At 36.6% G+C, this 12,418-nt stretch overlaps 1 protein-coding gene across 6 annotated transcripts in view; it reads right to left on the bottom strand.

The window, feature by feature from the left end:
- Positions 1-12,418, bottom strand: part of PCDH9 (protocadherin 9) — a 688,564-nt gene that overhangs the window by 317,530 nt on the left and 358,616 nt on the right. Inside the window, exon 6 of one of the 6 annotated variants that reach the window (XM_050901157.1) lies at positions 865-872. The exons of the other annotated variants lie outside the window; for them this stretch is intronic. Within the exon in view, the coding sequence (XP_050757114.1) occupies positions 865-872 (8 nt within the window). The remainder of the gene's footprint in view (positions 1-864; positions 873-12,418) is intronic. 6 annotated transcript variants of the gene reach the window in all.

Below are 12,418 nucleotides of genomic sequence, written 5' to 3' on the forward strand. Positions count from 1 at the left end.
AATCAATTCCTCACTCACATCACCAAAATTATAATTTGCTCATCTCAACCACTGAAAAGAGTAAGATACAGTAATTACATTAGGTGCATTGGAGTCTTAAAGAAGTAAAAGTTGATTTTATTTCAAGAATTCTTTGCAGCCTGAATAACCAAAGATTTTGATGTTCATATGTATTACTATTTTTCTGTTTTGTTTCGTGCTTGTCTATGTTCTTTAGTAGACTCTTATAACCCTGATAGTTTGTGTCCAAGAGCCCAGCGGGCGTGTAAGAAAAAATGTCTAATATTTTGGATACAGACAAGAAATCACACTTACACCCTTACAATTTTTGAGTGCACTGTTGTAAAGGACAAAAAGGGCTTAGTAAATATCTTTAACTTCTAAGGAACAAAAACATTTTCGAGCATGCCGTAGCAAAGATACTGAACTGCTTTAAAATGCAACAGAATAGGGTTTCAATTTGTAATGTGGTGTATTAGGGGTGCAAAAGAAGATCACTAAAATCACTGTAGTTCTTCATTTGCCTTCAGTTGATTTGGAATTAAGAGTTTTGGAGGATTTTTTAATATCTGGAAGTGCCAAATACTAACAATACATTTATTGTAAATGACTGTTGATTACTGTAATCATGAATTCACATCCTACCTCCACTGTGAATAATATGTTAAAGTATTTTGATGGAGTGAGATTACTTCTCATCTTCAGGAAGAAACTAGAGAAAGTTCCACAGAGATTTTAATCACAGGGACAGTATCTGTATAAATTGCAAAAATCACACCTTTAAGTTTTTCTATGTTTTTTACCTTCCAAAAGTATAGGTCAAGACTGTCTTACTCATCTCCAAAAAAACTACACTATTTACACTTCTGAGTCTCACACATATCAGAAACCACAGTGCTTATAACCTTGCATAACGATTAGTCAGTATAAAGGTGAACACTGCAGTGCGGTAAAGTACTGCTAACCTTGTATTGGTGAACTTGTCATAACAATACTGTATCAAAGACATGACTTTTGTTTTGATTCCCTCAGCTTTTACTAGGCACACTAGGTTGATTAATTTTAGCTATTCATAACTCCAGTTAAACTCCATTAAATGTCTATAACCGAATAAGAATGTTAAAAGTTTACTTCAGTTACTCTTCCTGCTCTGGACAGCACCTCCCTTGATAGAAAAACATGAAGAAATTTATATCTGGCAAATTGAATTATAAGAAAAGGCATTATCATATCATTCATTACAATTTCATGCTTGTTTTATGAATTTTCTTTTCCCAGCAAACCTCTTAATAATGTTCTATTACCAAGTACTCAAATTCTTCCAATACTAAACTTTTATTTGGGTTCATCAATTTGTTTCTTTAAAAATACTGGAAGATCCTAAGATTCTTTTCTCCTATTATCTCAAATATTTTAAGAAATCTTCTGCCTTAGTTCCTGATCATCTGCAGAGAAGTTTTTGGATCCCATTTATAGAAAAAAAAAAGAAAAAAAAAGAATAAAAATAATATCTAGGCTCTTGTATTTCCCCATGTACTAGTAAATGAATTATTAATTTGTATTCAGTCTTTATCCCATCACATATTGGACAGACACTACCATATATGCCTTAATTAGCTCAATTTTAATTTATCAGCATTTGTTTGTGTAGGTTATATAATTTTTTTCCATCAGCATGCTTATGCATTTTATATAAACCTTCAACAGAATTATACAAGAATTAGCCATAGGCCTTTAACTTCATGGTTTATTGGCCTGACTGTCAATACTGGCAAGGTGGGGATGATGCAGAAATAGGATGAATGTTTTTGAGGACGCATAATTTCCTTAATGTTGTAATGATACCATTAGCTCAAGAGAGAAGGAAGATTTATTTTTATTTTTATTATTATTATTATTTTATAGATTCTTATGTTTGTATTTTTATTTAAAGGAAGCCAGGTAAATGTAAAAATCATGGATTGCAAGTTGTTTAGAGACGCTTTCCATCCTTCCTATGACAGAATCAGAGAGGATATGGAGGATTTCTGCAAAAAGACCACAAACAGTCTAAAAGAGGCTGCACATCTTTCTATTCCTTTAAAAATGGCAAAAACAGATGCATGTAAAAATGCAATTCTGTGATATAAAAAATGAATATTCAGAGTCTACTGAGTGCAAAAATAAATCACTCAATAAGGTTAAAAGAACACTGAATTCTGGGAAACTGATAGAATACAAGCTACAGCACAGATAATCATTAGGCAATGAGAAAGATCTGGCAAGATTTCTGTAACAAAATTAATGCTGATAACTCTGCATCATCAGTTTAGAAGTACAAGTGGGATTCAGGATAAAAAAAGAACCATGTCCTGTTTAAGTACCGACAGCATATAATACCATATGTTGAAAAGGACACTATTAATAGGCCAATCTTTTCTGTGAGATGGAGAAATACAGTTTAACTTACATAAGCTGCAAAATTATTAAATTCAGAAGTTAAAACTTTGCACACTATCAAAGCATTAGAGGAATCAGTCTTAATTATTTGTAAGGAAGAAAGGCTTAAGTTAAAACACAGTTCCTTAAAACCAATCAACAAATAGAAACTCCATGACTTGGTCCAAATTATATTTTCTAATTATCTATCATCTTTCCACCAACTGAGGTGCATCTCCATCCTTTCACATAATCTCATTATTTTCGTAGAGAGTTTGTTTTCTGTGGTCACTCAGCCACTTGGGACAGTTTTCTCTCTGTAGCTTGACAAGCCTCTATCTATTTTCTTGCTGTTCAGACATGATCTACCTCTCTGGAAAAATAATTACCTGCTACATTTGGATTGCTTGAGGTTTTTTCCTATCTCTGCAATTGTACAACTTTATACCTGTGTCAATTAACTGAACGGAATAGGTATTTATATTATTTACTAATCACAAACTTGCATACAGCGCAGGAGAAACTTCACTGCTTGATTTAAATCTGTAGAATAGCTCCCTTAAAACCAAATCGAAACAGACATGCCACATTAATGCAGAATATTATTTGACTAGGAAAAATGCAGACATCAGTAAAAGGATGTCTGCATAACATAAAATCCTGTTAAAAAATCAGTAAGTTATTAGTTCCAAAATTTGTAACCTGCAGACCACTGTCAATCCATTGTCAAACCAATATTTACAGTCTTTCCTTCCATTTCTAGCCCTTTAACCTCCCAATATCCAACTCAGGTCCTAAGAACTCCCTCCTAGCCTTCCTGTTTAAGTTAACTCTTTCTGATTCAGCCGTAGGCTGGTTCTAATACCCACTACATATAAACCATATTTCTTCCTGCAGCATTTTGACTAGGAATCATTTTAAGGACGGGAAAGAGAAAAGCAGCTATCATGCTGCTGGTTCATGTTTCTCGTCCTAGATGTACCATATCGTTCAGCAGATCAGATCCAACTGAACTGTCCATGCTGTTAACTCAGCTCTGTCCACAAGGAATTTCTAGGGAATTCTGCTGTGAAACATAATTACTTTCATCTTTTGTTTTTCAAAGTACCAATAAAATTTCAGTCACATCTTCAATTGTTTTCATAGCTAATCACTTCAAATGCCCAAACATTTATTTTCATGTACACTTCATTACCATGTACCCAGAGGAAAAAATAAAAATACAAGAAACCAGATCAAAACATGTCTCTCCTAACTATAAGAAAAAGCAGCAAGGAAAAGATAACAGAAGGCAGAATACAGCTACCTGCTTATGGGAATTTTTCAAAAATGCAAATTTCATTAGGACCAAAACCAACAACTTAGTTTATACAACTTCCCCAAAATAATTTTTAAGAGTAATAATTTTGACCAGTCTCCCATTTGCAAATGACATGACGCGACAATAGACACATACATATAGAAAATCTATTTCTTTGTAAAAACAAAGAAACCATTTCTCTCCCTCTAACAAAGAAATCCCTATACATTTCACCTAATTCAGAGGACTGAAAGGAATCCTGAGGAGATGCAGAGTATATAATCATGGAAGAAAAAGGCCATTACAAAGTTCAAAAGATCACATTTTCTATCCTTTTTCCCCTCTATAGAAACAATGACACTTGTTTCTGTCCTAGCTGATGTCAGTCTAATTTCAAAAACTCTCATCAGTGAAGTTTTCAAAACCTTCCTCAAACCTCTAACCCCGTGCTTAGGCATCCTTACTGTTACAACATATTTCCTAATGTCTAATCTAAATCCCCCTTGCTGATTTTAGTCTTTATTTGTTACACCCACACAAGTTTGGTATTGTCTTGATCGAACAACCACCATTTTTTACAACTTCCCTCATGGATTATATTTTCTTTAGACATCTGATCATTCTCATAGCTCATCTGTAGTGAACTCTTTTCAACTGATCCACATCTTTCTACTCTGGATTGTCACCAATTGAGCCTCATCCTTTCAATTATCTAATATCAGATAACAAATGTATGCTCTGTCAACCCAATCTTTGTACAGAAAACCTATAATGGCCAGCATTTCCCTCAAAGGTTAGATTAGAAAAAGAAAATGCACTAATACGTGTACCACAATCCGGGTTATTATTGCAGATTGACACAAAGGACAACCTACAAGGACTCAGGTCTTCATCATGTTAAGTATGGTATAGCTGAAACACTTTTAATTACTGAAGTGTACCAATCAGTAAGAGGCTCTAATATATGCATTTTTTCACAAACAAAATATTTTATGTTTTTTGAAATTAACTTATAGAGAATCCTGGAACACAGGTACTTTTATATATATTTAATTTTAATAACATTTTCCAGGTAGGATAATTTAAGATTACAAATCAATCTCATATGAAGAAAAGGGCAGAATATATAGGAAAAGAGGAAAAAAAAGTCTGTAATGCTTTATGGCATTGTTTTAATGTATACATGTTTACATGTATTACATACATGCAATTTTGGGGAGACATGTATGTGTACTCTTCAACCAAAGGTGTCATTGCAGTTTGCATGTGCTATATGCATGGGAGCGCATACGCACTGCAGCTCTCACAGCTTTACTTTGCTAATTATATCTAGCAGACTCACATACTGTGGTAACAGGGAATCTAGCATAAACAAGTATTTTGCAAGATTATGTAGGTCTTATCACACCCAGTACTGAGTGAATGAATTGAAAATTCGGTTGAGTATGTCAACAGGAGTCATCCCTTTGACTGCAGTTCTGACATACCCATAAAGGGATGAATAACTCCAGGGACTAGTTATCAGCTCTGGGAGGTGCAGCTTCACATATTAAAAGGACTCATTGAAATATATTAATTAGGCCTCCCCAAGAGTTAAATTAGCTAAATACAGATAAAATGGATCTCTCACTGTATCAGTAAATACGATAAATTCGGAAGCACAGGTACTTTGGAGATTCCATCATGTTCACAGTTTCCTTCAGTCCAACTAAACAATGAAATGTTGACGTTGTTGCTCATTCCAAATTTGTTTCTGTGTCTTAGTTTAGAAGAAATCTTTGCAGTTTACCCAGTCTCCAGAACTGAAGCAAATTGTCAATATTTTTGCAGATACATTTCCCAATCTCCACAATCAGCCCACTGGACTGGAAATGTGCACTTTATTTATATGATTTGCAGTTGTTTATGCTCCAGTATTTTCCTCTATTTTAAATATAGTGGACAATTCTACATCTATCTCAGTTTTACACCTATGAAACTTCTTTAATTTCAAAGCTCTTTGCTTACATAACAATAAAAGGTGAAGCAGGCCCCTGACATATTTCCTGCATATTATATGTAATTCTCTAGCCTGTGAGATACTAAATTACTTAACAAGTCTCCCTATCACTAGTTTAATAAAAAGTTAGGAATTTTCTGTGTTTGTGTGTGGGTGCACAAATGTGTTTAAAGTATGACTTTCTGAAGAAGATGGCAGCCTTAATGAACTTGAGCAAGATATATATATAGATAGCTATATATGTGTGTGTATATATATCTATTCATATCTATAGATATGCATATACATATATAGATATATATATCCACACACACACACATCCCACAATAAATAAAAGCCCAACAGTTCACAAGCAGCACAGTATTATGATACATTATAGCATATCTCACACTAAAGATTGTTGTTATAAGGTTATGATGTTTCCTATTTAAGTGGGTTATTTTTCTTTTTTTGACTACCTCACAATTCTGTTGTGTCATTTTACATTAAGCAGAGTTAAATGAAAGTTTGGGGAAAAATAGTAAAAAACCCTATAGAATTACATATACACAAACACACGTGCATAATAAATATATATATGTGTGTTTGTATGAATAATCAAGGAATAATTCTTGATATCCCTTGGTACTCAATGATTTTTTTTTTAGGGCACCACAGTATTTCACAGAGATCAAAACCTTTAAATGGATACAGACTTAGAATATCATTATGGACAGAGGGACATCAGGAGTTAAAAGAATTTTTGACTAGGGGATTTTGTTCTATTTTTTCCCTACCCCCCCCCACCTGGAAGAAAACTGCAGAACCATTATCTTGATTAAAATGCAAAGAACTTAAGTACCTATTTTATTTTCTTATTTCAGTTTTCTCCATAGCTATAGGTTATTTACAGCACATTTTTGTCATTCTCTTTAGCTGTATACTGTGACAGAAAGAATCCTGCTCACAGTTCCCATGATGCCCTTCTATTGTACCTATATGTACCTCACTTGGCCTTTCAATTTATTCCTGTACTAATGTTTCCTTTCCAACCCTCCTCATTTTAAATAAGCTTGGGAAAAGTTGTTTCCGAAACAGCGATTTAGCTCATTTTATGGGCCTAGAGGAATATAGTTAACTGATTTATTGCCCTATGGATGTTGTAATTGTTGCAAAATATGATGTATTCCCAGAACAGTGATATCAGTATGTCATTTGGAAAATATGCCTCCCAGCACTCCACAGAAATTAACGAAGCATCATTAAATAGTTGCAGTTCTTAAGCATGTTATACATTCCAGCATGCAAAGAGTTACTGACAAACTTCAAGATGTCAAGAGGTTATATTTGTCAAATCAAAGCTAAATATAGTAATAGCTTCTGAAGGGGTGTTTTAATAACATCCCAAGTTTCAGCTCTTTAACATGCATTGTAACTTTGAGAACCTGTAACAGAGAATGAGAAATGGTTGGGCTGACTTCAAGCATGCAAGTAATTTAGGAGTCACCATATAGCTATTACAAATTATCAGGAAGAACTCTCCCAAAATTAGGAAAACTCACACAACTAAAGTTACTGCTTTCAAAAGACTTCCTTGATAACAAACAAGCAAAAAAAGAAAAATAAATACTAATCCTTCTCTAATAACAGTTTATAAGATTCTTTCAGAATACATATACTCAAGTAGAAACAGGTTGCTTTTATTATCATTTGTAATTTGTCAGATGAAATTAAAAGATAGGACAACATTTTCAAGGCCAGGCAGCAAGCATTTTCAGTATTCTCTAAAATTCAGATTTAGATGATTACATAAAACACCTGGTTTAAAAGATACTGAATGGCTCCTATTTGAGCATAATTTTGAAAATTAAGCCACAAGAAACACATTTTCAAAAGCTGGTAAAATTAAATGAGTTGAAAACTACACTCAAATTTGGGAATCTAATTTTTACCCTATGTTAAATATTATTCTTGTAATGTAATCTTAGATGAGGACTCAATCCATACTTCAGCCAAAGCTCATTAGCTGTCCAAAGTCCCACATACTATTCTGTAATGTGGCTTGACTATGGTTAAGTCAGCAGAGTCTTAAAGGAAAATCAGAAACAGGGAGATTCACAGCATTGTGAACTCAATCACAAACTGACAGAATTAAGAAGGAGACCAAGGCTCCAAGCTTACCTTTAGAAAGGAAATCTAACTTTCTAATCATGAAAACATTATCCTGGACATCTGATTTTGACTTAGCCATCTGAATTAAATGCCTTTTCTAAGCAGAGTTACAATATACATGTTACAGCATAGGTTTTACGAAAACAGCTTGGTTATCTCATGTGACACAGATTATTTGCCCTTATAATATGAAAAACTTTCATTTAATGGTCCATTCTTGGTATTGGTTGCTGATGCTCTGAATAATACCAGTAACCCCAAAATAATTACTATTTATGATCTTCATTTTCTGAATCAGTTTATTTAAGCACTGCATAAATGGAGCACGCTCAAGTTTTCATCCCAACAGGCCAACATTCCATTATATGTCATATTTTTGTTTACAAGGTACTTACTAGTCTCCATATGGCTGGTATTCTAAGAAATATTGGAAGCATTAATAGTCTGTCTTTACTTATGCCAGACAAATGGCTGGGAATTTATTGATTGAGACTTTTTAAATTTCATATAATGATCTGTCAATCAAAGTACAAGCAGGTATTCTATTATGGTTACTAAGTACTTCATTAACATTTCATATTACTTACTGTTGTTAAACTACCAGAGCAGCAAACAAAACACCTTAAATGGCTATAGACACAGTAGAAAATGGACATGGGATGTGCGAGAAATACTAGCAATAAGTAAGTAATCACGGAGACGTGGTGGGATGGCTCCTATGACTGGAGTGTTGGAATGGAAGGATACAGGCTCTTTAGGAAGGACAGGCAGGGCAGATGAAGAGGGGGTGTCACCCTCTATGTCAATGATGAGCTGGAGTGCATGGAGCTCTGCCTGGGGATGGATGAGGACCGAGAGCCCGTGGATCAGCATTGAAGCGGGGGCAGGGACAGGTGACATTATAGTGGAGGTCTGCTACAGGCCACCTGACCAGGAAGACTGAGCGGATGAGGCCCTCTACAGACAGATAGGAGCAGCCTCACGTTCACAAGCCCTGGTCCTCATGGGGGACTTCAACCACCCTGATATCTGTTGGAGGGACAACACAGCAGGGCATGAGCAATCCAGGAGGTTCCTGGAATGCGCTGATGGTAACTTCCTTCTCCAAGCGATAGAGGAGCCAACAAGGAGAGGTGCTATGCTGGTCCTTGTTCTCACCAACAAGGAGGGGCTGGTGGGGAATGTCAAGCTCAAGGGCAGCCTTGGCTGCAGGGACCATGAAATGGTGGAGTTCAAGATCCTTAGGGCAGCAAGGAGGGAGCACAGCAAGCTCATTACTTTGGACTTCAGGAGAGCAGATTTTGGCCTCTTCGGGGATCTGCTTGGTAGAGTACCATGGGATACAGCCCTGGAGGGAAGACGGGCCCAAGAAAGCTGGTTAATATTCAAGGATCACCTCCTCCAAGCTCAGGAGAGATGGTTCTCAACAGAGAGAAAGTCAAGCAAAAACACCAAGAAGCCTGCATGGATGAACAAGTAGTTCTTGAACAAACTCAAACACAAAAAGGAAGCCTACAGAGGGTGGAAGCAAGGACAGGTAGCCTGGGAGGAATACGAAGAAACTGTCCAAGCAGCCAGGGATCGGGTTAGGAAAGCCAAAGCTCTGATAGAATTCAGTCTGGCCAGGGACATCAAGGGCAACAACAAAAGCTTCTATAGGTACGTCGGTGATAAAAGGAAGACTAGGGAAAATGTGGGCCCTCTCAGGAAAGAAATGGAAGGAAACCTGGTTGCCCGGGATATGGAGAAGGCTGAAGTACTCAATGACTTTTTTGCCTCAGTCTTCACTGGCAAGTGCTCCAGCCACACCACCCAGGTTGCAGAAGGCAAAGGCAGGGACTGGGAGAATGAAGAACCGCCCACTGTAGGAGAAGATCAAGTTTGAGACCACCTAAGGAACCTGAAGGTGCGCAAGTCCATGGGACCTGATGAGATGCATCTGCGGGTCCTGAGGGAACTGGCAGATGAAGTGGCTAAGCAACTATCCATCATATTTGAGAAGTCGTGGCAGTCTGGGGAAGTTCCCACTGACTGGAAAAGGGGAAACATAACCCCCATTTTCAAAAAGGGAAAAAAGGAAGACCTGGGGAACCACAGGCTAGTCAGTCTCACCTCTGTGCCCTGCAAGATCAAGGAGCGGATCCTCCTGGAAACTATGCTAAGGCACATGGAACATAAGGAGGTCACTGGTGACAGCCAACATGGCTTCACTAAGGGCAAATCATGCCTGACAAATTTGGTGGCCTTCTATGATGGGGTTACAGCATTGGTGGATAAGGGAAGAGCAACGGACATCATCTACCTGGACTTGTGCAAAGCATTTGACTCTGTCCCGCATGACATCTTTGTCTCTAAATTGGACAGACATAGATTTGATGGATGGACCATTCGGTGGATAAGGAATTGGCTGGATGATGTCACTCAAGATCCATAAATATCTGCATAAACCACATATTCCCTTTTGCTACATACTATCAAAAGCAGAAGGCAGAACAATTTTTTGCATGTAGCCTGATGATATTCCCCTGAAAATGTGAACAAAACAGTCACCTCAGCAATATACTTTAGCTAGTTGAGAGTACAGATGCCACCCATACGATAACCTAAATTAACAGCATCTATTTTAAAGAAGGAAAACAATAACAATAATAATAATAAAAACAACAACAACAACAATAATAATAATAATAACCACCTTATAGCTTCTAATTATTCAGGAATCAAAGTATAAGTTTCCAAGGTATACAAAATCATGTCAAAATAGCAAAAACAAGTTAGCAAATTAGAGAACTATCCTTTTTGGTCTAAAGTAAAATTTGCATAAATTATCATTAAAACTCTATTATTTTACTTTAATTCATTGCTTCATGACAACAGAAACAAACAAAAAAATTAAAAACCCACATAATGTCATCATAGTTCCTTCCTTGTGATAGGTACACTCAGGTTATAATGGTGGGTATGAGTCCAAAAAACCACTTGGAAACTGGGTGGCTATGAAAGAGGTTCTCAGAAGAACTCAGAAATATAAAGCTTGAGGATCTTTATTTCATGAGATTCTACAAATTCTACAAAATAAAGTTCTACAAAATTATTGTCCAAAGAAGGCCTTTCACTATACAAATGGAACTTAATACTGAAAATCTGTATTTCAATAATCTGGGGTGGGGAGGGGAAAGCAAATCTTTCCACAAACAATAAAAACCTTTTGTGAGCATGGTGGGGTTTTTAATTTTCTCAAACAAGGAGAGTGCTATTGTTCAGTTACGGACTCTACTGCCGTTTATTTCATTTAGAAGGCACTCATATACCAGGGTGATGGACGGCAGCCTACAGTAAATAGATTAGGGTAGAATTAATGCTTGCCTTCCCAGTTAAAAGCCTAAGACTTTGTGAAATGGAAAGGGGCTTGGTCCTATATTCTCCTCCTCTCAATTGGTTATTCACTGGCTAGCTGACAGCAAAAGGAAGTAACCATCCATCATCTTCAATGGGGAGCCAAAGCAAGAAAAAAAATCTTAATAATGTTCTGACAAAAACAGCAGGGAAAAGGCAGTGTAATTTTCAGATGCAAGAATGATACGCAAATCCTTGATTTTTATCACACCGCGTATCAGCATAGAGAGCTATTCACATCTGGTATAAAGGAGAACTACGCACTTTTTAATTTACTCTTGAGTCTTACTAGTTTGAATACCTCCTGCATCATTTTGCAAGGTAAAACGACAGCACTGAACTCTGACCAGGACAAAACCATTTATGTAGTAAAAGTTTATTGACTGAGAGCATATGAGTCTTATTAATTTGACTTCAGAATTCAGACAAGAAAGAATGACAGTTATCCAGCACCTTAGCACAATGATAATGATTTTTTGCGTTGAATTAATAGCAATGAAACATGCCTGATTTCAGCAGCTGTTGGAAGCAGCAGGGTTGCTCCAGTCAGAATAAAGAGAGACTTCCACCTCCCCAGATAAATGTATTCAAATCAAACAGTGCATACCAACAGACGGCAGTACCCTGCTCTTATGTTAACAGTGATTAATCACATTGCTGATTGGTTCTCAACTATCTTCACTTCTATCCTCGCTGTGGACAAGATCACTGAGCTGCTCATTAAAAGAGCTGCACATGAGCTGCAGGAGGGAAGAATGGCGATCCCTGAAGAATTATTATAATCAGTATGAGGCCTTTTCAGCACTTCATATAAGCTTAACTGAGGTCAGGTGTCAGTGATTCCCCACACCTCTCCTGAGGCCAATACCACTTTGCACCCCGCTACTGATAATACTGTCCAAGTAGCACAATTCAGTTTTATTGGTGGAACATTTGTAGGAACTACTGCATGGGGAAAAAAGACAGTTGACTCTATATACTTAATAAGTGGTCTGCAAATACTGGAATATGTGAATACAGAAAAATGGATAGGATATGGGCCAATAGTTACACAGTCATACTAACTGGATAAATGTCACAGGCACATTATTATTTAACCCCTCTTCCACTGTCTGTTATTTTAGCCTTCCACAAGTTAGGCATCCAACCTCAAT

This window comes from Gymnogyps californianus, chromosome 1 (assembly GCF_018139145.2).
Source record: "Gymnogyps californianus isolate 813 chromosome 1, ASM1813914v2, whole genome shotgun sequence".
NCBI lineage: Eukaryota > Metazoa > Chordata > Aves > Accipitriformes > Cathartidae > Gymnogyps > Gymnogyps californianus.